Source organism: Cladophialophora immunda, assembly GCF_000835495.1.
Source record: "Cladophialophora immunda strain CBS 83496 unplaced genomic scaffold supercont1.5, whole genome shotgun sequence".
Taxonomy (NCBI): Eukaryota; Fungi; Ascomycota; class Eurotiomycetes; order Chaetothyriales; family Herpotrichiellaceae; genus Cladophialophora; species Cladophialophora immunda.
In genome coordinates this window covers 4,109,146-4,136,177 of record NW_015622545.1, presented here as the reverse complement: position 1 = coordinate 4,136,177, position 27,032 = coordinate 4,109,146, and the positions used below count along the sequence as shown (strand labels likewise).

Below are 27,032 nucleotides of genomic sequence, written 5' to 3'. Positions count from 1 at the left end.
CCTAACAAATTGCCGTGCTTCTGTAACTGCTACGCCCTGTGCCTCCAACTCTGCACAGAACACCAAAATCCAGAGGCCACATCCTCTACCAGTCGACCAACTTCAAGAGCCTCAAATCATCACAACGCGCCCAAACAATTCATTCTGGGCCCTTTGTTCATCTCTACACATCTGGTTGTGCATTCTGTCGATTTTTCAGCAATTGATTCGGATGATTTCTCGTCCTTCTTGTCGACCTCGCCGATGCCGATGAGATGCCCGTCGAGCACTTGCGCTCGAAGAAGTCTCAAGCGCAGTGAGTAATATTCTTTACAACCCTCAAGGACGTTTATCATCCCTCCCGCAACATACTGACCAAATATCATGAATTATAGGAGCCTGGTGCTGTCAAGAAAGCGCAAATTAAGCGAACTCTTCTCTATCGTTGTCTCAGTCGAAGACCCAACCTACAAGCAGAAACTCCAGGCCTTTCATGATGCGAATGACCTAGAAAAGTACGGATCTCCTGTCGCTGCCTTCTATCTACCATCATTGCAAATTTCATGAATTATGAGGCTTGTTTGGTCTAGTTGTGCTCACTCTTCCGCAGAGGGCGTCGCTTCGACGAAACCACACTCCCGTCCAGAATCCATATAACCCTTCCACCTCGAAAACATGAGCCCTCCCAACCGCGTGCACTACCCAAGTCGCCCCCCGTCGCGGCACAGCAAGCGCTAGACGCATCAAATGCCACCTCGCCGTCATCTCCAGGTTTCAAGGCGGCGCCGAAACCGATACCTCCAGGACAAACCGCGCCTGCGCTGACGTCGCTCGACCAAAACAAGGGTAATGATGGCATCGCAGTTGTTATCGACAAGCCGAGCGAGGAGGATCGCCAGGATGCGACCACAACAGCGGCTGACGCGCAGACCAGCGAGGCCAGCACGGTTCCCAGTCTGCCTAAGCACGACGGCGAATTGAGGTCTCCAATACCTCAGTCCGCCAAGGGTCCGTCTGTTGGACAAACAACTAACGTTGAGCCCGAGCCTCCTGGCGCGCTGCCAGCCGCTTCTGGCCTGTCGGAAGATGCAGAGTCAGGTCCCTCTGTCACCGTTGACCGTCAACCTAGCCGAAGTCCTCCTCTTCTCGTTCCAGCCCAAGCAGCTGCCGAGCCACAGTCCTCACCAGCCTCCACAAATGGACCAGACTCATCCAACACCCCTGCGCCAACCGCTGGCTCGCCCGGAACCAGTCCCGGTGTCGACATACCACTCATCGCTTCGGAACTCGCCCACGAAGGAAAGCCTTCAGATGCTAGCCATGCTGGTTTGGAACGATCATCTCTCTCGCCGGGAGCGAGGAACCAGCGCAGCGCGAGTAAAGGCCCTGGTTCCTCTGATGATGTAGAGATGACCGGAACGGTCAACGCGGTAGCCACCGCTTCAACTTCTGACGGCCATAGCAGGCTCGCTCCAGAGACGTTAAACGCTTCACAGGTCGAGCGACCCGCGATGCGGATAGACACACAGGGAGAGACCGACTCATATTTCAAAGCACGACTGGGGGCAGGATTTGTCGAAAGTCCGGCCCCAATAACTGGTACGACTCCAAAGAAGAATGTGCCGACGACGCCATCATCCCAGGAGCCCGCGAAACGTGCCACTAGGATCTCCTCTGGTGTTTTGCAGAAGAAGTCTGTATCGGAAATTCTTGGTGAGACGCCAAAGACCTCAACCCCACCAGCTGAATCGCCATCTTCAGCGACCAACCGCGATGCCTTCGGTGGCACTACTCCTCAGGGCCGGGCGACCGACCGCGACCGCCGCGACAAGGAACGCAGTAGGCTATCGACCGTGGTCTTTGCCAAACCGCAGAAATCTACGGTCGACGAGGAGAACCTCGAGCTGACCCGCATTGGTGGCGGTGATGCCCACCGAACAGGGCCTGGTGAGAGAGATTACCTCTACACCTTGTTTGAGAATAAAGCCCATTCCATGTCACGGCAAACCACGATGTCGTACCTCATTCAAAATGCCCACAAGACACTTTCAACTTCGGATCACCTCATCGAGTATGAGCTATCGGCTGAGTGCAGGATATTGAAGCGACTCTACCAGCTGCAGGAGAAGCAACGCTGGCCTCTGAGACAATACAAGCGTGCCGATGAAGCATCAAGACCAACCTCTCATTGGGATTTCTTGCTTGATCATATGAAGTGGATGCGTACCGACTTCAGGGAAGAGCGAAAGTGGAAGCTAGCAGCCGCAAAAGGACTTGCAGAATGCTGTGCGGAGTGGGTCGCAGGCTCTACGGAAGACCGAAAACGTCTACAGGTTCGTGTTCGACCACCAAGACTTCTCCCTGAACCAGACGAATCTCAAGACGTGCCTATGGAAGACGGACCTGGACCGACTCTTTCTTCTCACCCTACTCCCGATTTGGTGCCTTCCAATGAGGATGATTCCGCGAGTGATGATATCGCAGACCCTCGCGAGGTTCACATGTCCAGTGCTCCGGCTACGATATTCTCGCTGGGCGCCTCTGACTTCAATTTCGCCGTCGACAAAACCCCTGCTCTGGACAAGCTTTTGAATGAGTTACCCCTCTACGAGCCTTCCATTGTCGAGCTAGATAGTTCTACATCCAACTTGGGACAACGGCTCGATGCGAAATGGAAGACAGATATTGTGCCTGTTTCAAGGTGGGCCACTGAGAAGCTATCAGTCAAGGAGTACAAGCCTCCAATGAAACGAAGTCGATACGATTATGAGCCTGACCCTTCGCCGAAAAAGAAGTCGGAGCCGCTTCCACCAGAGGAGACCAACGTTGCGTTGTTCATGCCCGAGAACAAAGCCATCCGGGACAGGATTCATCCTGGACATTCTTTCCGTCCACCGTCAGAGCATCCAATGCCAACACAAGCCTTCTTCGAGACGCGGTCGTCATCGCAATGGACACCTTCAGAAGACGATGAACTTAAGAAGCTTGTCAAGGATTATTCCTACAACTGGTCTCTCATTTCCAGCTGCCTTACGCCCCCAAGCTTGTATACGTCGGGCGCCGATAGACGGACACCGTGGGAATGCTTCGAAAGATGGATTGGATTGGAGGGCCTACCCGCGGATATGTCAAAGACGGCTTACTTCAAGACGTACTCGGGTAGAATTGAGGCTGCAGGAAGACATGTGGCTGCTCAGATTGAGGAGGCCCAAAGAAGAGCCGGCGCCAACGTTCAGATCTCGACACGCAAGAGGACGACACAGCCCGTTAGAGTTGAACGCAAGAGGACCCAACGACATCTTGCTATGCTTGATGCTATGCGAAAACTAGCCAAGAAGCGAGAGACAGCTCTTCAGAAGCAACAACATCAAGCCGATCTCGCCGCCATGCGGAAAGTCAACGATGCAAACGTCCCCAAACCCTCTTATAAGACCCCAGCAGAGTTCTCGCAGCTCAAGCAGGAGCGGGAGCAGAAGCTCGCGGAACGCCAAGAGATATATCGACAGCAACTTATTGCACATCAGCGTGCTACCGCACAGCAACAACGTGGTCAAAATGGTCAACCCAACGGACTGCCAAATGGTATGCCTGCTGTTGGACCGGGAATGCGTGCTCCATCCACCGGTGGCGTACCTGGAATGCCCAATGCTGCTATCCAAATACCCAATGGCCACCCTCGTCATCCGGCCATGATGGCCGCAATGCAAGGGAATATGCAGCTACCACCCGGTATGATGGCACCCAAAATTACGCCACAAATGCAAGCTCAGATGCAAGCGCAACTCGCCGCCCGGGGTGGGGTAACTTCTCCTCAGCAGATGCGAATGCTTCAGGAAGCAACCAGAGCGCAACAAGAACAGCTCTTGCGACAAGCTCAAGCTCAGGCTCAGAATGGTCCTCATTCTTCTCCGAACAACCCCCATGCCGCTCTCGCCAATGGTCAAGGCATGAATACTGCCGCATACAGAGCTGCAATGGCCGCTGCTACCGCGAATGGGAGTGCGTCTCCCTCTGGCCACATGAATGGAAGCTCTCCACGCCCCAATACCGCCAACTCCGGCCAGGCTCTATCCAGTGGACATGTTCCTGTTCTGACTCAAATTGCTAACAAAATTCGTGAGCATCATCCGAACTTGTCAGATGAGGAGGTACAACGGCTTGCATCGCAGCAGCTCCAAACATATCAACACCAAGCAACGGCGGCCGCTGCGGGACAGAACCACAAACGTCCTCAGCCTCACCAGGCAGCGTTGAATGCGGCTCTTGGTGCTGTGAATGCTGGCAATAATGCCTCCGTCGCGGCCGCTGCAGCGGCTGCCGCACAACTAGGACATCCAAATATGATGACCAATGAGCAGTTGCAACAGTATAACCAGCGGATCAGAATGCAACAAGCTCAGCAACATGCGGCTCGAAACCTGCAAGCGATGCAGATGCAGCAAATGGCCGGCATGCCCAATGGAATGGCAAACTCCCCGGTCATGAATATGGCTCGGCCCGTGAGCCAACATGGAAACCAGGGCCAAATGAGTCGCAGCGCTACCCCGAGAGACCAGCGAAGCTCCAGCCAGAGCAACGTCAATGGCAATGGACCCGGGCAACAGAGCAGCCCGCGACAAGCGCCACAGAGCATGCAGACATGAAAAAATGGAGCTGTCCCTATCACCACAAATTTTGTATAAAGAGATTCGTCTTCTATCTATTTGGTACTTGATATTTGGTAGTGGGCTCAATCAGAGATGGCCATCGGAGCCGCATGTCACTACTGGGGGGTTTATGGTGCTCAACTTACGTTCTGCTTGATACGATGTGATACACAACGTCTGGGGAGGAAATGGGAATGTCCGTGCGGAAAGTTCCATCCATTCTGGAGGGGTCCTTCGGCCAGTGTTCGCGGACTGAGGACGGCACGACGGACCCAACGCTGATCGTTGTCGCGCCAAGGTATATCTGGAGACAGCAATAGCAATGAAGATAGCAGATTTAAAGAATGCTCGGAAAGTCAGAGCAATGTTCTAATTCAAAGCTATTTTATGCGTTGCGCATATCAAGTACATCAAGTGTCTTCGGTGACGCCTCAAAGTAGGCTCCCCCCTGAGGTAGGTTTTCGTTGCATGATCCGTCATCCCAATTCGCGAGCCTCACATGGCTCTCTGGTCCTCGAGGCGCTGCAACAGCGCGTCCAGGAAGGCATCGACTCTGCCGGACGACCGCGCCGGACGGTGAGAAGACTCCTAATCCCCTCCGCCCACCTCAATCTCCCGAGGTCCTTGCTGCTGCTGATCTCCCCTATCGCGGCGCGGTCCACGGCCACCCCCACCACCGCCTTGCCTTCTCTGCTGCTGGCGTTCCCCTCCGGTCCTCTGACCCTCTCCGTCGCCTCCATAGCCATTGGCACCTGCATCGCCATTGGGCGTCGGCCCTTCTCTCAAGAACTTCTCCCTCTCGCCCCTGACAACGGTCAACACACTCTCCAGACTCCGTCGCCAGACCATCAAGCGCCCTTGGATCTCGGCCCACTGCTTCTCCCCGAACACGCGGTAGGTGGCTCTCTGGACCAAAAATTCCTGCTTCAGTTGGGATAGTTTGCCCTCGACGAGACCGGCCCGGATGGTGTCGATGACCCACATCTCAACGTCTTCAGAGGGGATCTGTAACGCAGAGGCAATGGTGCTGTAAGGAACGGAGCGAGTTGTTGAGGATGCAGCAATAGTAGCCAGTGTAAGTAAGCGGATCTTGTGGCTCAGCGTCTCCGCTGCCGAATCAGGAATGCCCAAGTCTGCCAGGTTGTTCGTCTCAAGGAAGTCAGCATATGACGAATAGTCGTCTGAGGAGAAGATCTCCAAGAGGTCAAAGAGGTTGCCATCTGAGCGCCGTAAGGCGACGACGGCGTCACTCGTAGTCAAGGGCGTAAAGTCCGTGATTGTGGGGTTTGTCAATGCGACCCGCAGAGCACGACGTGCGAGTTCTGCGCTCTCTGCCTCGGACGCTGATTCGGGAGGGATTGTCTGCAGGGCTGACAGGAGGTATGTGTAATGCAGGTCTTCATTTCCGGTTGAGGAAGCGACGTCCGCGACCGCGACGTATAAGTTGCGGGCGTCTTCGTCATCGAGTTCCCATGCGGACAGCCAGTTCGGGATGTTCGTCTCGAGTTGAGGGATGAGCGCTTCGAAGGCTTGCGGGGAAGTCATCTGGCGCATGACTTTGAGGATGGCGATGAAGACATGGTAGCGGGATTCACTCGTGGGAGGCAGGATGTTGAATATCGTGGTGAGGGTTTGTAGGGCAAGGCTGCTGCCGTAGGTGGGGGAGGAGGTAACGGGTTGCTCAGACAGGTACGTGCATATTCTAGAAAACAGTCCGTCGGAGATGGAGGATTGAGAAGAAAGGCTGATGAGAAGGTTATACGCAGCGGAGAATTCTGGGTAGTAAGTGTCAGCATTTAACCTCCATAGAGACAGCCTCCGCAGGTGTTCATACCTCTCTCGGGGGCGCTGTTGAGGACTGAGGCTTTGGTGACAATCTTTTTCAAGACTTCATTTTTCTGGTTCAGGACTGCGGCCTCGTCGACCGGCTCTTGTGATTGCTCGGACTCTCTGATAGTGCTGAGTCGTTGCTCAATCTCTGCTCGGACTCCGGCGCCCTCTTCTGCTTTGGCGAGTGTATCGATATACTGGGCGAGTTCCTCTGCAAGTTCGGTGAACGTCCCTTCGATCAGAAGGGTGTTTGTGGGCGCGGGCATTGGCGGCGGTGTTTGACCAGGGTCTGATTTGAAGAGAATAGAAGGTCAGAGGAGAGGTAGAACAGGCGAAGAAATATATTCCTCGACAAAGGTTGTCCCAAATCAACTAGGGCTGCAGATATTGCGGTTGCAGAGTGCCCGCAGAGTGCCAGATGGTGGCTTCTGCCACACAACCGCCAGCGCCAAGATTTCCACTGGTGTTGGAGGGCTAGCGACGCAGTTCGGAAAATCGACTGTTTGGGACTAGCGTCTTGGCAGAGTGTCCAGACCAGTAGGGGGCGAGAGAGACTCGAGATATGTCGAGTAACAAACTGGTAAATAACAGCATTGAAAGGGACAATCGAGTCTATTCGAGTGAAACTGTCAATGATTCCAAATGTTTTAGATGATCGCTGAGACTCCTCTCTCAGAATGCCGTGCCTGTGTAGCCCTTTATGTCGTTCCCGCAGTCACACTCCGACCATTTAAAACACATCATCTTCGCCCTTGACCTCTCCGGTGCCTGGCACAGGCACGGCTGCGTTATCTTTTGCCGCCATTTCGTCCTGAATAAAGACTCCCAGTCCTGCGAATGCCCGCAGAAGGCACTCGTCCATGTATTGTCCAAAGTCATAACCTGCAGCAACCATGGCTTCCGCTGGCTTCCCCCTTGCACGAGCCACGTAGCTGTCTTTGACTTCGTAATAGTCTCTGTTTCGTGGCATTCCCATAAAAGGGTCGTATGGAGCCACCACCACCGGCATGATCTTTTTCTTGAGGCCCTTGATCAAACCGCTGGGGTCCGCAACAGTTGGATCAACATCCTTCTTCTTCAAGGGTTTGGAGCCCGCCTCGGTGGTTTCGTTCGCATCCACTTTGAGACCGTTTGCGATTGCGTAATCCTTCAACCTGCGGTTTGTGGCTGCCACATCCATTCGAAGGACCAAATTCATGATCATTTCTTCTCGGAGCTCCAAAAAGTCATCGTAATAACGTTTCGACTCAAATTCTTCCTCCTGTCGATCGAGACTACTTATGTCAGCGCATATTGTGAGAAAAGAGGTCCGGGAACATACATTTTGGTCACCTTTTTCCGAATCTCCACCTCGCGTTCGATCTTGAGATCTTCAAATGTCTGAGTGCGCCATTCTCGTTTCCAGAGACTGACGTGACACCCCCCAACAGGACATTCGGCTTTGCCGCTTGAGAAGTTCCGATCCACACAGCCCTCGCAGATCCGGTGATAGCATTTGGTGTTGATCTTGAAGCGAAGTCCTGGATGTGTCCGAGGATCGCTGCCACAGACCGGGCACTTGTTTGGAGCTGAGTGATTCATGTCAGCATGCTTTCTCCATCTTCTGTAAGCTGGGGTTCTTACGGATTAGTTCATCGTCGTCCATGATGATTTCCCTTCATCAAAGGCGATTGTCGTCAGCCCGTCCTGGGTCAGAAATCGTTTCGATGTCGATAATACCAGGTCTCCGTCGCCACTGCGAGCCGTATCATCTCGAATATACAAAGATGCCAGCTCGAGAGGACAGACCGTAGGAGCGCGAGAGAGGGAGAGAGATTAAGAGAGGAGGTGAAGTGGGAGGGAGAAGTGAATTGATTAAACGCCACAGGCATCAGTTTGTAATGACAAATAATTTTCTCCCGGTGGCGTTTCGAAGGTGTCAGGCGGCAAGGCTTTCTTGCCATTACTTTTCCACTCAAACACACATCACCACCCCTTCCACTCTTCCTTCTCCTTTCGAAAGCCCTCTACAGCGTATGTCGGCCTGAATATCTCATGGATGACTCCGCGCTTGCCCGCGTTGAGTTGCAGCGGGTCGAGCTCGAGAATAACATAGCGAAACTCCGCAAATCACTGCGACACTGGCAGACGCTTGAGATCGACTACGAGGGGCTTAAAGAAGAATACCTAGGCATTCCTGAAGATGCCTCCGCCGATGACTGCCTTAGAGCAGCAAGAGACTTCAAGCCAGACCTCATCGATGAAAACGAGTTGCAGGAATTACTGAGGGACAAGCATTCCCGGCCTCGCCAACCTTCTCAGCTTGTGGATTTGCTGTCGAAACGTGTGGACTATGTCATTCGAAATATTGAGACAATAAGGAAGCAGCTCTCGGACGCAGAAAAGAAGCGGAATGCTCTACTCCTTGCAGAGGAGCCTGATCATCGAGACGAGGCTGGCCTACCTCTAGCCGAAATTACTGAGGAGCTCGATGACGCTGGACAGGTCATATCCAGCAAAGTGGAGACTCCAGGCGCCGACGCTCCTCAATTAATAGACGTATTGAAGAGGGCTGGCGTCCATGATCTGGAGGAGATGAACGGCACAATCACGAAAACCGAGCCCCCAGCAAAACACGTGGATCGAAAGTCGCCGGCGTCGCATAGAACGGAAGATGAGGCTGAGGAGAGGAGCGCTCATAGCAATACACCAGGAATCGCTACAGATCAAGAAGTGAAGTCCTTGACAGGGGTCTTCCGGACAAATCCGAATGACACGGAAGCTGAGGCTGAGCTACGCCGAGAAATGCTTGAATACTCACGGGGTTTGGACGAAGTCGGAGCTATTGTCGCCGAGCTCGAGCTGGAAGAGAATGCATCCGATCTTTCTTACGACGAGGATGAAGATGGCCTGGAGTTTGACTCTGAGATGGAACTGGAGGAGGACCTGGAAGAGGACGAGTCAGAAGATGAATCTGGTAAGAGCAAACATGCTCTGTCTTTGCCACGCGGTTATCAGAAGAAGATGGAGGAGTTGCAGGAGAAGCTCGGGCTGAAGAATGTTGGACCTCTGCCAGAAATTGAAGCCACAATTGAGCAACTCAGGCATGACGGACGACCGCCAGCGGCCGAAGCAGCCCGGAAGGCAGCTATCGCCAGACACGATAAATCGAAGAAGGGGGGGTTGAAGACCGCTTTGAGCAAGTCTGCGGAAGTCGATAAATCAATCAAGGAGAAGCCCAGCAAGAAGAAAGTGGCTTTCTCTACAGAATTGGATATTGCTCCCGAAAAGCCCTCTGCTAGCGCAAATCCTCAACTTAACAGACCGGCCCTCGAAGACGCTCAAGATTCAAAGTTGCGACCCATCAAAGATTCAGTCGTCGAGCGAGTGACCGACCAAGACGAGGAAGAGCCTACTGTTGTCCCGGCAGCTCCGGCCCCAAAGGCCGCCAAAGAGTCAAGGTTCAAAGCCGCGCGCGAATCTCTACCACTGACGCCCAAGTTCGCTCCCCCAATGACATTTCCAGCAGAAAGAGTCAAGGACAAAGACTCTTCTCCTCACCCTCCGTCCACAATCGTCTCTCCGCAGCTCGTGGAGCGGCCGTCTGCAAAAGCTCCAAAAGCTCCCGGTCCGGATGAGTTTTCGGAGGAGGATCACCAGCGGGAGATCGCGGTGGAATACCAACAACATAGGATGAAACGCATACTCTCCCAAGATGGCGGGTTTCTAGGCAATAGTGAAGACGGTGAGATAACCCCTTTGGAGGAGGAGAACGGGCGCAAAGTCAGCAGATTCAAGGCCGCAGGCATCAAGCGACGAGGTTTGTGAGAGTATCTTTCCAAAATACTCTTCCCAATCATAACAGTTGCACGCCCTGGCAGAGACACTCATACTTCCTTCGTTTGAGATTTGTCCTAATGTACACCTACCTCCCCGTTCTCTAGGCTGTGTTCATCGTCTTGAGATCTTGTTTTCGTTTGTCTCCGGAGCCGTCAAGAATTTCTCTATGCTACGCAGAATTTGTAGGATCAATCTACCTATTCTCACATGACGGAGCTCCCAGATGGAGTGATTGAAGCTGGGCTCTCTGACGCCTGATCCTATGTCGATGGATATGGCGATTCGTTTCACCCAGTACATACATATACAGAGAAACCCTTCTCTCCTATGGGTCACCATTACAACGTCTTGGAGATGAGCGAAGCAGCGGCAACGCTAGGGCTCCACAACGGGACGATCTATGACCTGATTTTATTTGTCTTCAAGCACACAAAAGGGTTTTCAGATTACGAAAGGCCAACTCGTACTCGTACAATGCCTGCGGACTCGGCTCGACTCATAGGATCCTAGGATCCGCTCCATCCAGACTTTCGACCTGGTATTCCGTAATTCCTAGACTTGGACGCCCACCGCCCTTTGACCGACTTGGCTGGATCGACCCTAGCAGGGCTCCCTAGGCACCTAGGGTGCTTATAGAAGCCGGAACCCCTCCTATGCTCTTGTCCCTTTAGGCTCTATAAACTCGCATTGTCCCCCTACTTTTTCTCTCTCTCTACTCTTCTGCCTCCCTTCTATAGCCCTCTCGACCTTTCGGCTTCTGACGTTATCCTTTCTCCGTTGTGGCTATATTCCTGGGAACCAAGTAAACACAACATCCCGCTGGGGATTCAATACCTCCGATGGACACCAAAGGAGCTCAACAGGTCGATGTCATCGGTCCGCCCCAGCGAATGCAAACTCTGTCAACCGACCATGTACCTATCGAACCTCTCTCTGAGCTGCCCGAGCCGGCTGAGCAGGTGCAGCCTCGCAGCAAATTTCGCATCACCATGATTCTGATCGCTCTCTACCTCTCGCTGTTTGTGGCGGCCCTCGACGCAACCATTGTCGCCACTGCCGTTCCCAAAATCACCGCCGAGCTGCACTCAGCAGCTGGATACATCTGGATTGGCGGTGCCTATCTCATCGCCAACGCTGCAGCAGCACCAATCTGGGTCAAACTATCCGATATCTGGGGCCGCAAGCCCATCTTCCTCATCGCCGTGGTGGTCTTCTTCGCCAGTTCTGTGGTGTGTGCGGTGGCCGTGGACATGCAGATGCTTATTGCGGGCCGCAGTATCCAGGGCGCAGCTGGGGGTGGTCTTATCTGCATGGTCAACGTCGGGATTTCCGATCTCTTCAGCGTCCGCGAGAGGAGCTTGTGGCTCGGTCTGTGTGAAGGGATCTGGGCTCTAAGCGGAGCTGTAGGCCCTCTCTTGGGCGGTGCCTTTGCCCAGAAAGTCAGCTGGCGGTGGTGCTTCTACTGCAACTTGCCCATTGCTGGTACCGCTTTTATGCTTCTGCTGCCCTTTCTCAACGTCCACAACCCTCGAACGCCGGTGCTGGATGGCGTCAGGGCTATCGACTGGTTTGGCTGCGTATCGATTCTGGGTGTAACGGTGATGCTGCTGCTGGGGCTTGACCTGGGTGGATCTGTGTATCCATGGGGTTCAGCCAAAGTCATCTGCCTCATCGTCTTCGGCGCATTGATGGTCCTTGTCTTTATCTACAGCGAAAAGAAACTGGCAAAGTACCCGGTGATTCCGCTGTCCCTTTTCGGCACGAGGAACATTGCCACGATGCTGGTAACGTTCTCTCATGGGATGGTAAGTATGTCCCGCTGATACGTCCAACCCTCTGCTGAGACTCGATCTAGGTCTTCATTGCTGCCGAATATTACTTACCCCTATATTTCCAAAGCGTCAAAGAAGCCTCGCCTCTTCGGTCGGGCGTTCTCTTGGTGCCACTGATTGTCGCCACGGCAGGCACCGGAGTCATCAATGGCCTGATCATACATCGTACAGGCCAGTACAGGCCGTCCATGTGGGTTGGAACTATCCTGATGACTCTGGGTACCGGTCTCTTTATCTTGATGGACGCACATACCTCAACCGGCACCATCATTGGGTTTGAAATTGTCGAGGGTGTGGGTTCGGGCCTGCTGTTTGAGCCTCCTCTCATCGCAATCCAACAAGGCGTCCACCAAGACAACGTCGGCACTGCGACGTCGACACAAGCCTTCATTAGAAGCCTGGCGCTCTCGCTGGGTGTCATTCTAGGCGGCATTGTATTTCAGCAGAGTATGGATCTTCGACGCTCGACATTGCAACAAATGGGTTTGCCGCCTTCGATCGTGGAAGAGCTGTCGGGCAGAAACGCCGGCGCCAACGTCATGGTGGGAAAGTCGCTTCCGCCCGCCCAAGAACTTGCCGTCAAGGAAGCGTTCGCCTGGAGCATAAGAAACATGTTCATCATGTTCACGTGTCTAGGCGCTCTGGGGGTTCTTGCGAGTTTCTTCGTTGTGAAGACCAAGCTCTCCAAGGAACACAGGGAGACAATCACTGGCCTCAAGAAAGAAGAACCGAAGCCTTGAGATGCCTGGTCTTACTCCCTGATTCTTCGGTGTTCTGTCGTCCTGATCCAAAATTTCCACCCCCGACGGGCGCGCGGTTTCGTCGTGCAACCATTTCAACCGGACAGTCACACTTTACAAGGGACAGTGGGGGAGCGACAAGATGCTTCAACAGCGAAACACTGAACCGGAATCAGGGAGTCCTACAACCGACTCTTGTCACCTTCAACGCTGCAAACATACAACGCCTTACTGGGGATGCTTCAGCCCCATCCCAAAAACAGCACTCCCTCCTTTGTTGGAATCTATCTTCCCCGGTAAAACCGACGGTGGCCATTCCGGCCCATTAGTACCAGAGGTCCAACCCGTCCACCCACGATTCTGTGCCTTTTTCAGCAAACGACGTTGCGTGCCTTGAAGATTTGGTGCGTGTTTTAAACCATACGGTGAGCTTCTCCACCGTCACAAAAACCAGCAAATCTTGTCAGATAGTCCACGTTAGTCAGTCCCCAGCGCCGCGCCGCGCCCTCGTCGTTGTGGGTGCTGGGGACTGCGGTGAGCTACCCACCGTGAACAACAGCAATGCATCCACCTACACCGGTGATGCTCAATGCAAAAATGCTTGATACATATACCGGTGAGCTCCGCACCGTTATCAACAGCACAGATTTAGATTGGGGCGGCCAGACGGCGACGGCGGTTGTATTCCACTGATTTTGGCAGATCTCGATAATCGACCGTTGCAAGGCTCTGTGGCCCTCCAGATGCACTGGCCGCGGCACCAAAAACGTGTTGGAGGTAGTGAGGCTGATGCTGCTCTACCTTTTCGCCCGGTGTAGTCGGTGTAGTCGGTTGAGCCGATCTTCAACCCTGAAGTGATCGTAAGTCCACGTAGTTGCTCGTAGCGGAAAGGCTAGAGCATTATAGCATCAATTATACGCGGTCATTGCAACTCTGCAATCAAGGCCTAGCATCTGGCTCGCCATCGAGGAAAGAATGATAGCATTGACAGGCCATTCGTTCTACCCACCCAACGAAGCTACCGAATAAATCTATTCCAGAGGGTGTCGAAGTTTCTTTGCAATTGGCGCGCAAAAAGGCTATATTTTTGATTTGGTAATGGTATTCTGGTCGTGATAGTGTTTGAGGAATGTATACTAAAAGGCCATAAAATTGTAAAATGGACGAAAAATACCAGAGTAGGGGACTACAATCTCCAGCACCCACATTTCAAGTTTGCCATTCCCGCTCTGCGAGAGACTTGAGGAACCGCCATCCCCATACAAATTCTGTGGGATTTGTAGATGATTTGTTTTCTTCACGTACCCTGAGTACATACATGCGTTACTCCGTCTTCGATTGGATCAGAGATACAACACCCGTGGTCGCGTTTCTCAGTGGCTATCTGGCACAAGATATCATGAACGTCATAGGACAAAAGAAACAACCACTTCACAATTGGCTGCTGTGAGGAGTTTCACAGCTCCAGAGTGTTCGATCCACCTGATCAATGACGACAACACGATGGAAATGACGAACACTAATGGGGGGTGACGGGAATACCAGATGCCGTCACTCTCGAAGGTACGATTCCTGTGGCCTGAAGCAATATCAGACAGACCCGAGCACCTTGCTAGATTTCCACGTGCCTGGCTGCCCGACTGCGCCGATTAAGATCCGTCCGGATTTGCCAAAACCAGTAGGAGCAAAGTTGCTCTGAGCTCACATGCAACTCGGTCAAACCGAGCCGCCTTTGACTGAACATTGACCGGCAATCTGGAATTCTTCCGTTCGAATAGATCCTCATGGGTTGTCTTTGGAAGCAGAAAGACGAAACTTGAGCTCTGGGCAGGATGGCCTTCTACAGCAGGAAATTGGTCGTTGATTCTTGTCCTTGCTCTCGCCGCTCCCATGTTGCAAGCTCTAGAGCATCGTCGATGGCTCTTTGCGAGAAGGGATGTTCGTAATGCCCGTGCTTTTCGATGAGCTGGCTTAATGTAGCCTCCCCCTATCTCCCATGGTATCTCTTGTACCTGGGTTGTACAATGGCTTGTAGAGGTGTTGCGAGAACCATTGGTGATGTAGGTCTTGGATTGTGACCGACTTTCTCTCTTAGCTGAGACTTGCCTGCGTTTGAACTGGATGGACGCGACCACGTCACATGGCGTCGTCCAGCCTTGTCCATTCGTGATGGCGACCGTCGTAATTAACCCTTGAACCTATGCCAGCAGCTTGCTTTGTACTTCGCCCATTCTCAGTACATTGCATGTGACGCAGGGAATACGTCTCATGGCAATCTTCAGCAGGACGTCCTGGAAATCAGATGTGTTAAACGCAACTGCCTAGACTAAACAGTATTCCTCCCATCGAGTGGTGGCATTGATCGCCTCGCCATGCATAATTCCATGGACATAAGCATGTCCGACGAGGGTAAAGCTGGAGGGATCATCTTTGCTTGGACGAAGGATCAGAGGGCAAGGACAGCCTTGGACGATAACAATGTGGTCGCCTGTCTGTGACCAAGCTGGCACATTTGCAAATTGTCCCCGCGTAGACACCACAACCGAGCGATCTGCCATGGTCGCCTGCACCTCGTGGATGAACTCGAAATACCTCTTCACAGTCAGCCTGTGACCTTCAACCGCTGTGGCCGAGCCGGACCCAGCAAAATCGGGGCGGCAAACCATGCTCTGTATGAAAGAGTTGAAGGTTCGTAGGTCGGGCATATGACCAGTCCCTCCTCCTGCCAGGGTATGGTAGTCGGTCAGGGAGCGAAGATATACGTCCATTCCTGAGATATCTGCCTCCTCTGGGACTGTCTCCCTCCAGCCGCGATAGACCATAAAGGCGACGTAGCAGCGGAAATGGTCGCCAGCCTTGGCACAGAGCCAATCGTCGCCAATCCTTTTATAGGGCCATTTTGCCGGGTAAAGGGCTTTGACAGTATTCATCAGCAGGGTCCGCCAGAAGTCTTCAACAGCGCTGGATTTTGCGACCCGCCCAGACCTACATAGCTGGGCTAGTCGTCCCACCCACGGATCTAAGCTCGCGTCCAGAAACTCTGGGGCGAGAGCAACGAGGGAACGGATCTGGCTGACTTGGTGGCCGCGCAGAAGAACGCAGTTGCCATTGATGCGGACACTAGGAGCAACGGGGGATACTTTCCCTCCCGCTTTGAAGGTTCCCATTGCTATAAGACGCATAACCCTTGGCACACCGAGTTGGATGCGCAAATCCGGCACCCAGGACGGCATAGAACCCTTCCGACGCCCAGGCGGATCTTGGAAAGTAGCAAATATGGCCGCGCTGCCTGTTTCCTCGAGGACGTCTTTGGCTACTTGGATGTAGAGCTCCTCGGGTGTGGTGGTGGTGTAATTTGGTTGGATGTGACAACGTCCGAGACCTTCCTTTCTGGCAATCTCATTGACGATTCCGAGAAAGCCAAAAACCTTGTCCCGCGGGTCTTGGGCGCCAGCGTTGCGATGGGCCAGGCACAAAAACATCAGTAGCGTCGCTGGAGTGACGGTAGCACAACCACATTGTCCTTTGACTCTTCCCGCCAATACGGTGTAGTTCGTGTTGTCCAGATTTCCCCAATGCAGATACGACTCTCTAACGCCATTGAGGGCACCAGCTGCACTGATTGGCTCCACCGACCTTTCGTCACTTCTACGGTGACTATCAACTGATCGAAGAAAGACAAGTGCCGCAAGGTTGCTTTGCGAGATCATGTGGGATATCAACGAACCCAACTCCTCCCATGGCATGCAATGCTCGCCCCAGAAGACCTGGATCCGGGCGGACAGGGCGACCTCTTGAATGATCCAGAGTCGGGTGAACCACGTCCGACGAAAGAAGTCAACCAGTGGTCGCCAGCTCTCGGCGTCGTCAAGATTTGGCAAGCCGATAGATTTCAGAAAGTCGGCGGTCGGCATGCCGTATTTTGCGCTGTGCTGGGCCTGAATTCGTGGAATGTTTTTAAGCAATATCATTAGCTTCGCGGGCTGCGTGGTTATCTCTCCCAGCCAGACGACCGTGTTGGAGGCGCGACGGTACACTTTATCCAATCTTCCTACCTGGAAGGACTTTTCAATCTTGTCGACCTGGTTGATACATATCGCGTCTATCCACAGATGTTGCGGACCACTCTTGAAGTTCCAGGTGCGCCTCAATCTTTTCAGCGCGTCCATCAGATTCGGAAAAACCAGAAACTCTTGTCCGTTCAATAGGATTGGGCATTTATCGGCCTCTTTGTATTCAAGCGTCGCATTTTCGGGAGGGCCCCATGTGTAAGACAACGCCCGGTACGGTGGCAGGTTGTCAAGTGGACAGGTCTCGATAAGCAGCTCAGGGCGTTTAGATGCGAAGGCGGCGAGAACTCTCGGCCGATGGACAAAGCGAAGAAGCCGTATTGACTTGTCATCGATCGCAGAGGGATACGAAAACGTTGCTGTGCCAGACTTTGGGGCCATGATGCTTTAGCTGGGCGAGCGGCGAAGCAGAACCTGTATCAGGGATTGGAAACATTCCACTGGCTGAAATTGGCCATACAGGACGTACGTCCAACACTCACGAGTACAGAGGCCAGGGCATCACGAGGTCCGGCGCGAAAAGATATGAAGGGAGCGAGCAGAGACGGTGGAAGGCTTGTCGGCAGCAGCAATCTGTGGGAAGGGGACAGTCGGGCTTGCGTCGGTTTGAGCGATGATCGCGCGAACGGCAGCTTTGTTGAACACTCAGCCGAAGCTGGAGCGCCAGGGGGCGCAAGGGCGGCGACGCTGGGCCATCTTTCTTGGGATCGTGGGCTCTGGTGAAAGGAGCGAGGAGGTGTTTCTCCTGTGTTTATCCTGCGGCGCACGCGTGAGCGCGCAAGGCAGAATTGGCCGCCCAGGGCGTAAGTGGTAGGCGGTCGGCAGGTGGCAGTAAAGGCAGCAACTCTTGATCACTCTAGGGGCAAGGCGGGCGGGCGGAAGCCAGCCCAGAAGAGTGCATCTCCCGACGCTGCTTTTGAGGCGAACCATTGGCTGGCATCCGACAACCGTAGAATGCAGCACGAGCCCTGCAAGGCGCGGTATCTTTGCATCTCAGGACTCTCTACCCTTCAGTCGCCCCATTTCTATGATTCTCCCACCGGTTTTGGCTGTCTCTTCGGTCTTTGCTCGTTGCCGCCATGTGTCCCTCCCTTTGTATGTTCTGGCTAGAACTTCAGGCGCCAGTCGAACCGATCTCTGGGAGCGATTCGACTGAATAGTGGCTAGCGCAAGAGCAAAGCAGCGGAAGATTAGTCTGCATAAGAGTGGTGAAGGACAATCGTTCGGGGATTATATATATATACATACTATATAGGTGACAGTAATATAGGAAGTGTGTTTAGCACTATCAATTCTCTACTGCCCAAGACTTGACCAAAATCAAACAAATGCAGTGATTAGCCTAACAACGCCAACCACTCGCTATGTCTGGCTGATTCCGTGGCGACGGATCGGGCCTCGCAACTCCCTAATCGCCTAATCCAAGTCCCACCCAAAGGCTCTGTCTGCTCCCTACAAACCGTGTAGCTAGGGAGGGCAAACCCTACCTTCCACTCTGTTGAGATTGTTAGCAGTGCGCCCTTTCCAATCTTTCCCGCCAATTTGAAGTGGGAAAGCAGATAATCTTTCCTGGAGAGTATTTAGGGATTTTTTATCGTCGCAGTTTGCTTCAGGTCCTACCGTGGGTGAAGTTATCCTTCCAACCGTGCAGAGAGCCTCCTTATCTTTTCGACTGGTGGTGAGTAACCCGAAGTCTTGCAGAAGAAACCTACCGAGGAAACTCACTCGACACTCTGGTGGTGGTCTTCAGATCAAGCAAAATGAGCTCAGAGGTTCAAGACACGATCAAGTCAAAAGGTAATCCTCATCCTATGGTCTCCTTGTCTAGGTAATCACAGCGATGACACGAAGCGGTAGAAATGCCCCAGAAGATTGGCCCCCCAGTCTCTTGTGCTCCCGGTCCTCGGCCATCCCGTATCACTCTGACAGCAACAACGGTGATACTCGAACCATTGATGCCATCCCACGCCACCGAACTTTACGACATTGTGAAAGGCGACAACAACCACCGGCTCTGGACATACCTATTTGACAACCCTTATGAGTCACTCGCGGCCTTTCAAGAAGCCGTGACTGCAAAATCTCAATCCGAGGACCCCATGTTCTTCGCCGTCGTCGACCAGAAAACCGCAAAGCCGGTCGGCTGGATAAGCCTCATGCGCATCGACACTAGACACTGTGTCGTGGAAGCCGGGAACATCCTCTTCTCCCCGCTGCTGCAGCGCACAAAGGCCGCCACGGAGGCAATGTACGTGCTGGCGAAATACGTCTTTGAGACTCTACATTATCGACGGTACGAGTGGAAATGCGACAACCTGAACACGCCCTCCAAGCGAGCAGCAATCAGGTTCGGGTTCACGTTTGAGGGGATATTTCGAAAGCACATGGTCTACAAGGGGAGGTCTCGGGACACATGCTGGTTTTCCATGACCGACGACGACTGGTTTGAGGGGGGTGTGAAGCGGGGGTTTGAGGAGTGGCTGGACGAAGGGAATTTTGGTGAGGACGGGACTCAGAGGCGGCGACTGGAGGATGTCAGGCGGGAGCTGAAGGGGCAGAAAGGGCCTGTAGTATTGGAGTTGTGAGTTCTCTTCCCTATTTCTCTGGGTATAGACGAGGAGAGAAGCGGACACGGTGAGGCAGATATGTTGATTGGGGTTTGCTACAGAGGGTGGCAATTTACTCCCGGGGGATGCAGAATAACAAAGGATAATGATTGGAGGGTCTGCATAGTCAATAAAAGAGGACAATTGTATTGATTGATAGCCATGTCCATGTACTTGGTTGTCTCTATCAATGGGTGAATGGGTAAAGACAGGGGTGTCTCTGCTTGAATAGAGGTGGTTGGGTATGATTAGAAGGTATTGTGCCTGCAATGCTGAGGCCTTTGACTAAGAATCGTCGTTTGCCCTCTTTGACTGATCCTCCCTCGTCTTCTTCGTCATCTCTTGCCTTCCCCGTCCATCCGGTGGCCATCGTCGCTCGTCCGAGGCGCTTGTCGCTTGTCGTTCCACGTTCCACCAGCAGCGGAAGAAAAAGACACTAAGCCTGTTTGGGAAGGAACCCGCACAAGATTTGAGCCACCTTCTTCTCCTCGCTGTTGACTTACACCAAGGACCTTCAACAATCCCTCGACATTGCTCTGCTCTACGCCCATCAACAACCATCCATCTGCCTCCTGCTGAGAAGCTCGCGCGTTGGCCTCGCTCCTGACACGCCGGCGTCCCTTACCCCGCCCGCGCCGTGGCCTTCGCTGGTCAAACGGCCATGTTCCTCAGGAAACTCCCTCAGCTTCCGGCTCTTCCTTCCATGCGCCTCAACACCGTCCACACTCGCTCCAAGGCGTCTGCTGCTGCTTCTTACACCGACTCGGCAACGCCCAGTCCCACGCAGTCGACCCACGACACCAGCACGTCGGCCGAGTGTGCCACGTCGGTGAGCGACCCGGATGATTACGCTGACACTCTGGCCACCATCAAACCCGCGTCATCAGCAACCATGAGGCCCAGAGTCACCACCACCATCAACTCCACCGTTCGCCGCCATTCAGACAGAGCCGCCAATGCTCGCAGCCGACGAGCTTCCAGTCGCGTGCGCAAGCCTACTGCCAAAGCCCAAGCTCTAGGTGACAGTAAACGGTACTCGCCGCCACTGCTGGATACTATTATAATCGAGCCCTCGCCACCAAAGTTCGGCCCGTCGTCCAACAAGGGGCCTTCGACGACCTCGCCTTTACCCAAAGATGCCCCTGAGGAAGCACCACCGGATTTCAAGCTGCTGCAAACTCCGCCGGCAGCAAATTTCGCCAGACCCAAAACGCCACCTCCCGCACAAGTTGCTGGAGAGGAGACATCGGCCGCTATTGTCGAGACCCCTTCTCGTAGAACCTCTCAGAGGGAACGGAAACCCACTGCAAAGGTATTATCAGAGTCTTTGACATCTCAGAAACGTCCCGCCACCGACGACCAACAAGACGCTCCTCCCCGCAAATCCGCACGACTCTCCTACTCGGGCGCCAGAGTCCCATCAAAGCTCCGATACTCCATCTCTGCTGAGAACAGTGACGCAGGTGATGCCGCTGAGGTAGAGAGGGCCCCACCACCGGAAATCCCATCAACGAAGAAATCCAAGATTGTTGTCTTGAAGTCCAAGCGGCTAGCCGAAGTGTTTGGCCCTCCGCCAAAGCCAGATAACAGCCCTCCTTCATCCAAAAGAAGATCCAGACGGAGAGCCCTACGCGGCTATGTCACCAATCAAGGCGCCAAAGTAAAGCCCGATCTCGCTGCTGTGGAGATACCTGGTTCATGCAATCTGTCTTGTCTTCCCCCAGCGTCCCGGCTACTGGCCTTTGCAGAAATTGCTTTTCAGATGCCAGATCAGGAAGACGAGAACGAAGAAACTATTCCTGGGAGCGTCTATGATTGGCGTATGTACACGCAGGTCTGGTGCCGGTGTGACAAAGATCGCGAGCTCCAGTCTGAGCGCACAGACTCGGCCGAGCTGGCACGAGCGTTGATGCCGAACCCTGTCTCTGAAGGCACATACTACGACCCAGTTGATCTGACTTCATCCAAAACTCCTGAGGTTGAACTGTTGTCTACGCCTGTCAACACTATTCTCCGCGCAACCGATGCCGAGAGACTTTCCCAGTTGTATACTGGCCCTCCCAGTTACAGTGCAGGCCACACCACAAACGGCACCCCAGCGACAGGGAGCATGAGGACCCAGGACGAGTTTGTAGCTGGTGCCTCCTATCGACCTTCGGAGCCCTCTGTACCACTCTATGACGACCAGAGTCGCAAATCGATGTACTCGATACCGCCATCCACCGCAACGAGACGGACGTACGAGGAGCGCCTCATAGACGACCACAACGCCCTGACCGACATCCGCAAGAGGGCCGCTGCTCGCGGGATATCGTGGAGTTTTAATATGACGTTCGACGATATTCATGCCCTCATCATGGAAGCGGAAGACCGTGAACAGCAACTGCATCAACCCGCTCAGTACCGCCAGCAGGTGATGAGTCCGCCACAGAATGTGATTGACCGTGCGTACGGATACCCCAGATCACAACCCTCACCCAGTGGATTTGGAGTCCTCTTGCCTCCCCGAGGCACACACCAGGCGCGACGAGGTGGCGGCGGGCAAAAGAGGCGCAAAACCAGTTTTGCGACTTCTGCTGCAGTTAACGGAGTGGCGGAGGTTGCTCAAGATCCCCTCACCCCGAATGCTACACCCAACAATATCAGCTTTGTCGAGAACGGCACCCCACCGAAGGCTTCTCGTAGTCGTCGACCTTCATCACCAAGTCGACCTAAGAGTTCACGGTTTAGAGTTGATCCGCGGGGATTGCGAGGAGAATCTCCCGGGCCAGGCACTATCATCAACATGACTGAGATCCGCCAACATGCCGAATTCATGAGACAGGCTACGGGGATTGAAACTCTTGGAAAGGCGATGAGAGAGTTCGAAGAGTACCAGAAGCGCGAACAAGACAGAAGAATGGAGACGTGGGGAAGACGAGCGCAACAGCGTCAAAGATTGAACGGACATGGACACGAGCAGCCTTGAGCACGGGCAGTGGTAGGCCGGGAGCGTGCATCGAGCGGATATTGGCTATCACTGGCAATGGAGCATAGCGTCGGATGGCATCCAGACTGGAAGTCCTGAGGGGAGCTGGTTTTGAACACATCATGTATACAAGCATGTCTTTCGGTTTCTTTTTTCGGGAGGGATATGGTATGGGATTGCATTCCATAGGCCAATATTCACCTGCTGTGGAGTTCTCAGGGTAATGGAAAAGCCCAATTGTGGTATTTAGATACATCGTCGCCTCGACTTGTGGTCCGTCAGGCGTCTAAGAAACGTTTCCTTGTCTAGAATAGATACTAGTATAGCACCAATATGGTTATTTTTTCTACAGCAGAGTCCAGATATCGAGCGAGCCATGTTTTTCTCTTCTGCGACGCCAGATGTTTGAGCTTGTCCTCGAGGTGTTATGGACTCGTCACTCCGTATTGGTCCCTGAGGGAACCTTGCGACGTTCCTCTCCCCCCCACTCTGAGAGGCCAATCTCCATAGCGCGTCTTGGGACTCGGAGTCGCGTCTCGAACGTGTGTCCGCCAGACAATGATCACTCGTACTGCATATGTAGACAGGGAATGGCCTATTATTTTCTAGAATATTCCTGTGGCTTTTCCAATACCAGGTAGACACGCAGCTGTCTGTAGGCCGAACAGGAATCACCATGGCCGAGGTGACGACGAAGAAAAGGGGCCGCCCTGCGAAGAAACAAAGTCCGCTGGACGAGGTGCTGTTGCAGCAAAATGACGAGACTGATGTGCCCCCGAAGGCGCGAGGCAGGCCGGCTTCGTCGTCCTCAAGGGCTTCTTTGGCGGCAGCGGCGAGGACGGGCAGGGCGAAAGTTGTCGGTGAGGTGGAGGATGTGATGCGAGAGAAGCCCAAAGCGTCGGCGGCGGCCAAGAGGAAAGCGGCCGGGGCCATCAAGATCAAGACGCCAGATGCGGCAGCTCCCTCTGCGTCCAAGTCTCGCAAGACTCCAGCAAAGTCCCTCGCCAGTCAACACGATGTGTCTGCCCCCGTGTCAGAAGGAAGGACAAAGGCAAAAGCTGTAGCTAAGAGCACAGAAGCCTCCTCGACTGTCCCTTCGTCTGCATTGGAAAGCAAGACGCGATTGGCACCAACGAGCCAGCCAACTACGACGCCAGCTGGTATTGTATATCCCAAACCATCCATCTCCAAGATCCTGGGGCACACCAAAGCATTCTCGAAGCAATCGGATCAGCTGCAGCAGGATATCCTACAGCTCATCAGCCAGAAAGAAGCTGCGTATAGCCGGCCTCCATCGTCGCCGCACATCGAATCTGAGAACGGGAAGACACCCACACTAGCATCACACATCTCTTCAGAGCCAGACGCAATTCCCGTGCCAGCTAATGAAACGTCGTCAATGCCTCCTTCGACAGACGGGCCACCGAGCATGGCAACAAGCGCAGCGTCGAGCGCGAGCCACAACACCACCTTGACAAGTGAAACGGTCCATCCATCCCTAACACAGACGATTCCTTCCCTCACCCAGCAACAACAACAAGCCCATCCCCATACTCACCTACCGCCCTCTTTGCTGTCCTCTGGCATTGCCGCCGCTCACACCCAGCACCAAGTCCGTCCATACTCGTCCACGAAAGCGCTCCCCATGTCCACCACCATCGCCCTCGCCGCCCGCCAGCACGGCAGCGGCACAGGCGGCACCCCAGGATCCCGGCCCTCGATGCCACCACGTCCGACCATCCCTCCGGAGGTGCCGCATGGGCCCAAGCTGACCGAGCTGCCGCTCGAGCAGCTGAAGAAGGACCCTCGGTACCGGAAGGCGTCCACGCGGTATACCACGTTTGTGGTGGCGCTGCCCTTTGCCATCGTCAGCAGCTACTTCTTGTGGGAGCGGTGTAAGTTCACGTTTCTTTCTTGAGTATTTTCATGTGCGAGGCTGAAGTTCATGGCTTGTTCTATCCCTCCGTCTGGCTCCTGCCTTGTTCGTCTCTACACTCGTACGAGGTATTTGCTAACACACCTCGCCCTTTGTGGGTGGTGATTGACAGACCGTGAACACCAGGCGTACCTGCAGAAAGTCCGGGACGTCCGAGCCAGGGCGCCGGGACCAGATGATTCAGCCTCGACGGCGGCGTCAGGGCCGGGGCAGCACGATCGGAAATAGAGAACGGCCTCACAGGCACTGGGCAGGCGAGACAGCACGGATTGCTCAATTGAGGGAGAAGTACCGCCTGGATCTTTGAGAGTCGAGACAACAACCCCATCCATCTGTCCGTCCATCTAGGAATGCCTGATACGACGAGAGTGTACCCAAAGGCTGGACCATACATGTCCTTCCTACTTAGGGCCTCCAACCTCTTTGTTGACATCGACGTTGGGTCCGGATGCAACCGCTCTCTACCACCACCGCCCTCCCTGGTCCCAGTCCCTATTGGTGTGACTACTTGTCTATTTTTGTGCCCTTTGAACCAAGGCATCAGAGACGAGCGAGACAAAATGGACCTCCACCGTCCTTTCCTTTGACTTCGATCTCGACTTCCCCGGCCTTGAAGACCGCGTAATACCAAACGGGAGAGAAAACCGATGTGCAAGATGTGCAATGACCTCTCCAGAATGGAATGGAACGGAACGGAAACGTGAATGGATGACACTAGGGGAGGGATTATGACATACCTAGGTAGTCAATAGCGGATTGGGGATGATGAAATTCTCTACTCAAGCGTTTTACTCACGACTCATAGCCAGCCCATCGCAACGAGAACGGGCCTTTCAAGAGGATGTCTATTCCGCGCCATGCTACCGCCCTGAATGCTCCCATACCCCGACGATGCTGAGGAGGCACACTCTGACTCTGGCTGACTCTGACCGACTCTGACTCTGATTCTGACCCAGAGCATAACTTTGTCGTGTCCGAGCCAAAGCACACTTGACGTGCGCCGCATCGTCGGCCACCAATGTCGCTTTCATCTCATGTCACATTTCTCTAGAGCTTTTCTTTGGTTCGCTCGATGCTAAACCCTCAAAGTCCCAAACCTCAAAGCTCTCCTACGAGAGCGGGCTCTACCTCACGCCCATGCGAAAGTGAAAGCGATAGTCTTGACTACTCGAATGGATAGAAACATGGCTTTTGCAATACTCCCCGTTCACCAACCCCGTCCACTCTATCCGCAACCTCCTGGGCCGCTTCAGAGTTTGCTCTCAAACGAGCAGGCGCCCTCCCACGCGTCGCCGGCGTCGAGCTTCGTCCACGAGCTCACCGTGCCGGGTTCTATGCAGAGGTACCTCTTCCACCCGTCCTTGGGCTCGAAGTCGCCCATGCCCTTGATCTTGTCCTCCCACCCGTTCCACACCGTCACGTCCGGCAGCGCGTCCCGCGTGACCACGAAGGTGTCCTTTCCGTTCTCCGTCACCGTCAGGGCCACAAGGGTGTTGGCCTTGGGGTCTGCGGGAGGGGTGTAGACGCGGTCGGTCTCGCCTGCGAAGGAGAGCGAGGAGGAGTCTTCGGTGAAGGTCTGCGCGGCGCGGACTTTGTCGACGTACGGCGATGCCTGGAGGCCTCGGACCGCGGTTTTGTGGATGTCCTTTGTTGTGTACAGTTAGTCAAAACTATGACCACGGCCTTCGCAGTCGCCCTCTTACCTTGATAGCCAGGTATGTGTGGAACAAACACTGGAACTCAAACGACTGGTCTCCCTTGTTCTGCACGTGCATCTGGCACTCCAGTTTCCCTCTGCCCAGGGTCACGCTGTACACCAGGCCAAACTCGTAGGGCCACTTCTTGCGCACCCCTTCGTCGAGCATGGCCGAGCTCAGCCCAAAGTCCAACTTGACGCTGTCGTCCGCCTTGCGGCCCAGAGACTCGCTGCTGCTCTTGCCCAGGAATTCCCAGTAGCTGTTCCTCGCGAACCCGTGTTGGGGCAGCTGGCCCGTGGCGTGCGACTTGGGAGGAGGCCCGAAGACGGGGAAGACGAGTGGGATGCCGCCGCGGATGGGCTTGGAACCGTCCAGCGCCGCCGCGGAGGAGAGGAAGAGTTGCTCCGCCCCGTTGGACGTCTTCCACGACGTGACGGTGGCCCCGTACAGGTAGACCGTCACAGAGTCACCGCTGGGTAGCCGCGCCGTGAGCACGTTGTCTGAGAGGTCGACGATGGGTTGGGCCATCTGGGGAGACACGGGGATGGAGGTGGGCTTGTGTTTCCGTTCCATGTCTGAAAGAGGCGGTGGGCGGGGGAGGGGCAGTGTTTAATGAAGAGGATATGAAAGCGAGGCGTCTGGCAGACGGTATTGCCCGGTCTCAGGACGAAGGATTGTTATGTCACCGTCTATGGCTGAGGCGGATGGAGAGAAAGATTTGTCGAAAGGGGAAAACGCATCCAGGCTGGTGACTTGATCTCTACCAACGCATTGACCGCGAGATGAAAAGATGCCCTTGATGTGTGTTTCAATTGGTTGGTCCAAGCCACTGCAGCACCGACGGAGCTATGACGCATTCAGCCTTGCGCCCAAGTGGAGACTCGTCCATTTGCAGAAAGTAAAGTCATT

The 27,032-nt window shown here is 54.1% G+C and overlaps 10 protein-coding genes across 12 annotated transcripts; 6 read left to right on the top strand and 4 right to left on the bottom strand.

Moving 5' to 3' along the window:
• Positions 1-31: 31 nt before the first annotated feature.
• On the top strand, positions 32-5,033 carry PV07_09526. Of its 2 annotated transcripts, XM_016396791.1 has the most exons (3): positions 32-295; positions 375-494; positions 590-5,033. In XM_016396791.1, exons 1-3 carry the CDS (start codon positions 255-257, stop codon positions 4,620-4,622), a joined length of 4,194 nt encoding a protein of 1,397 aa, XP_016246647.1. In that variant the 5' UTR covers positions 32-254; the 3' UTR covers positions 4,623-5,033. The 2 variants fall into 2 exon arrangements, with proteins under 2 accessions (XP_016246647.1, XP_016246648.1); XM_016396792.1 differs by having other exon boundaries at positions 375-5,033.
• PV07_09525 (uncharacterized protein) lies at positions 4,957-6,880 on the bottom strand. Its single transcript, XM_016396790.1, has 2 exons — positions 6,460-6,880; positions 4,957-6,400 (listed from the first exon to the last, which is right to left on the bottom strand). Exons 1-2 carry the CDS (start codon positions 6,719-6,721, stop codon positions 5,214-5,216), a joined length of 1,449 nt encoding a protein of 482 aa, XP_016246646.1. The 5' UTR covers positions 6,722-6,880; the 3' UTR covers positions 4,957-5,213.
• Positions 6,881-7,055: 175 nt separating this feature from the next.
• On the bottom strand, positions 7,056-8,269 carry PV07_09524 (uncharacterized protein). Its single transcript, XM_016396789.1, has 3 exons — positions 8,079-8,269; positions 7,777-8,023; positions 7,056-7,729 (listed from the first exon to the last, which is right to left on the bottom strand). Exons 1-3 carry the CDS (start codon positions 8,098-8,100, stop codon positions 7,186-7,188), a joined length of 813 nt encoding a protein of 270 aa, XP_016246645.1. The 5' UTR covers positions 8,101-8,269; the 3' UTR covers positions 7,056-7,185.
• A 152-nt stretch (positions 8,270-8,421) lies between these two features.
• On the top strand, positions 8,422-10,509 carry PV07_09523 (uncharacterized protein). The gene has a single exon (XM_016396788.1). The coding sequence runs from the start codon at positions 8,490-8,492 to the stop codon at positions 10,260-10,262; it is 1,773 nt and encodes a 590-aa protein (XP_016246644.1). The 5' UTR covers positions 8,422-8,489; the 3' UTR covers positions 10,263-10,509.
• Positions 10,510-10,964: 455 nt separating this feature from the next.
• PV07_09522 (uncharacterized protein) lies at positions 10,965-13,624 on the top strand. The gene is made up of 2 exons (XM_016396787.1): positions 10,965-12,079; positions 12,130-13,624. The coding sequence occupies exons 1-2, from the start codon at positions 11,114-11,116 to the stop codon at positions 12,844-12,846; spliced, it is 1,683 nt and encodes a 560-aa protein (XP_016246643.1). The 5' UTR covers positions 10,965-11,113; the 3' UTR covers positions 12,847-13,624.
• A 463-nt stretch (positions 13,625-14,087) lies between these two features.
• PV07_09521 (uncharacterized protein) lies at positions 14,088-17,640 on the bottom strand. Its single transcript, XM_016396786.1, has 2 exons — positions 17,399-17,640; positions 14,088-17,330 (listed from the first exon to the last, which is right to left on the bottom strand). The coding sequence occupies exon 2, from the start codon at positions 17,295-17,297 to the stop codon at positions 15,168-15,170; it is 2,130 nt and encodes a 709-aa protein (XP_016246642.1). The 5' UTR covers positions 17,298-17,330; positions 17,399-17,640; the 3' UTR covers positions 14,088-15,167.
• A 741-nt stretch (positions 17,641-18,381) lies between these two features.
• PV07_09520 lies at positions 18,382-19,661 on the top strand. Of its 2 annotated transcripts, XM_016396785.1 has the most exons (3): positions 18,382-18,594; positions 18,667-18,713; positions 18,774-19,661. In XM_016396785.1, the coding sequence occupies exons 2-3, from the start codon at positions 18,677-18,679 to the stop codon at positions 19,499-19,501; spliced, it is 765 nt and encodes a 254-aa protein (XP_016246641.1). In that variant the 5' UTR covers positions 18,382-18,594; positions 18,667-18,676; the 3' UTR covers positions 19,502-19,661. The 2 variants fall into 2 exon arrangements, with proteins under 2 accessions (XP_016246641.1, XP_016246640.1); XM_016396784.1 differs by having other exon boundaries at positions 18,382-18,713.
• A 383-nt stretch (positions 19,662-20,044) lies between these two features.
• Positions 20,045-22,819, top strand: PV07_09519 (uncharacterized protein). Its single transcript, XM_016396783.1, has one exon. The coding sequence runs from the start codon at positions 20,184-20,186 to the stop codon at positions 22,488-22,490; it is 2,307 nt and encodes a 768-aa protein (XP_016246639.1). The 5' UTR covers positions 20,045-20,183; the 3' UTR covers positions 22,491-22,819.
• A 242-nt stretch (positions 22,820-23,061) lies between these two features.
• Positions 23,062-25,188, top strand: PV07_09518 (uncharacterized protein). The gene is made up of 2 exons (XM_016396782.1): positions 23,062-24,385; positions 24,539-25,188. The coding sequence occupies exons 1-2, from the start codon at positions 23,167-23,169 to the stop codon at positions 24,652-24,654; spliced, it is 1,335 nt and encodes a 444-aa protein (XP_016246638.1). The 5' UTR covers positions 23,062-23,166; the 3' UTR covers positions 24,655-25,188.
• On the bottom strand, positions 25,183-26,893 carry PV07_09517 (uncharacterized protein). The gene is made up of 2 exons (XM_016396781.1): positions 26,130-26,893; positions 25,183-26,071 (listed from the first exon to the last, which is right to left on the bottom strand). The coding sequence occupies exons 1-2, from the start codon at positions 26,694-26,696 to the stop codon at positions 25,676-25,678; spliced, it is 963 nt and encodes a 320-aa protein (XP_016246637.1). The 5' UTR covers positions 26,697-26,893; the 3' UTR covers positions 25,183-25,675.
• Positions 26,894-27,032: the final 139 nt, after the last annotated feature.

What these genes read in the sequence shown, in the direction of transcription:
- PV07_09522 (XM_016396787.1), top strand. Translation starts at nt 11,114, where the DNA reads ATGGACACCAAAGGAGCTCAACAGGTCGATGTCATCGGTCCGCCCCAG. An exon ending in TAACGTTCTCTCATGGGATG is followed by an intron (nt 12,080 to 12,129) that starts GTAAGTATGTCC and finishes GACTCGATCTAG; the next exon opens with GTCTTCATTGCTGCCGAATA.
- PV07_09526 (XM_016396791.1), top strand. Translation starts at nt 255, where the DNA reads ATGCCCGTCGAGCACTTGCGCTCGAAGAAGTCTCAAGCGCA. An exon ending in TCGAAGAAGTCTCAAGCGCA is followed by an intron (nt 296 to 374) that starts GTGAGTAATATT and finishes CATGAATTATAG; the next exon opens with GAGCCTGGTGCTGTCAAGAA. An exon ending in GATGCGAATGACCTAGAAAA is followed by an intron (nt 495 to 589) that starts GTACGGATCTCC and finishes ACTCTTCCGCAG; the next exon opens with AGGGCGTCGCTTCGACGAAA.
- PV07_09521 (XM_016396786.1), bottom strand. Translation starts at nt 17,297, where the DNA reads ATGGCCCCAAAGTCTGGCACAGCAACGTTTTCGTATCCCTCTGCGATC.
- PV07_09517 (XM_016396781.1), bottom strand. Translation starts at nt 26,696, where the DNA reads ATGGAACGGAAACACAAGCCCACCTCCATCCCCGTGTCTCCCCAGATG. An exon ending in ACACATACCTGGCTATCAAG is followed by an intron (nt 26,072 to 26,129) that starts GTAAGAGGGCGA and finishes TACACAACAAAG; the next exon opens with GACATCCACAAAACCGCGGT.
- PV07_09518 (XM_016396782.1), top strand. Translation starts at nt 23,167, where the DNA reads ATGGCCGAGGTGACGACGAAGAAAAGGGGCCGCCCTGCGAAGAAACAA. An exon ending in CTACTTCTTGTGGGAGCGGT is followed by an intron (nt 24,386 to 24,538) that starts GTAAGTTCACGT and finishes GGTGATTGACAG; the next exon opens with ACCGTGAACACCAGGCGTAC.
- PV07_09520 (XM_016396785.1), top strand. Translation starts at nt 18,677, where the DNA reads ATGAGCTCAGAGGTTCAAGACACGATCAAGTCAAAAG. An exon ending in AGACACGATCAAGTCAAAAG is followed by an intron (nt 18,714 to 18,773) that starts GTAATCCTCATC and finishes ACGAAGCGGTAG; the next exon opens with AAATGCCCCAGAAGATTGGC.
- PV07_09523 (XM_016396788.1), top strand. Translation starts at nt 8,490, where the DNA reads ATGGATGACTCCGCGCTTGCCCGCGTTGAGTTGCAGCGGGTCGAGCTC.
- PV07_09525 (XM_016396790.1), bottom strand. Translation starts at nt 6,721, where the DNA reads ATGCCCGCGCCCACAAACACCCTTCTGATCGAAGGGACGTTCACCGAA. An exon ending in CAACAGCGCCCCCGAGAGAG is followed by an intron (nt 6,401 to 6,459) that starts GTATGAACACCT and finishes CTTACTACCCAG; the next exon opens with AATTCTCCGCTGCGTATAAC.
- PV07_09519 (XM_016396783.1), top strand. Translation starts at nt 20,184, where the DNA reads ATGTTCCTCAGGAAACTCCCTCAGCTTCCGGCTCTTCCTTCCATGCGC.
- PV07_09524 (XM_016396789.1), bottom strand. Translation starts at nt 8,100, where the DNA reads ATGGACGACGATGAACTAATCC. An exon ending in GGACGACGATGAACTAATCC is followed by an intron (nt 8,024 to 8,078) that starts GTAAGAACCCCA and finishes TGAATCACTCAG; the next exon opens with CTCCAAACAAGTGCCCGGTC. An exon ending in CGGAAAAAGGTGACCAAAAT is followed by an intron (nt 7,730 to 7,776) that starts GTATGTTCCCGG and finishes TGACATAAGTAG; the next exon opens with TCTCGATCGACAGGAGGAAG.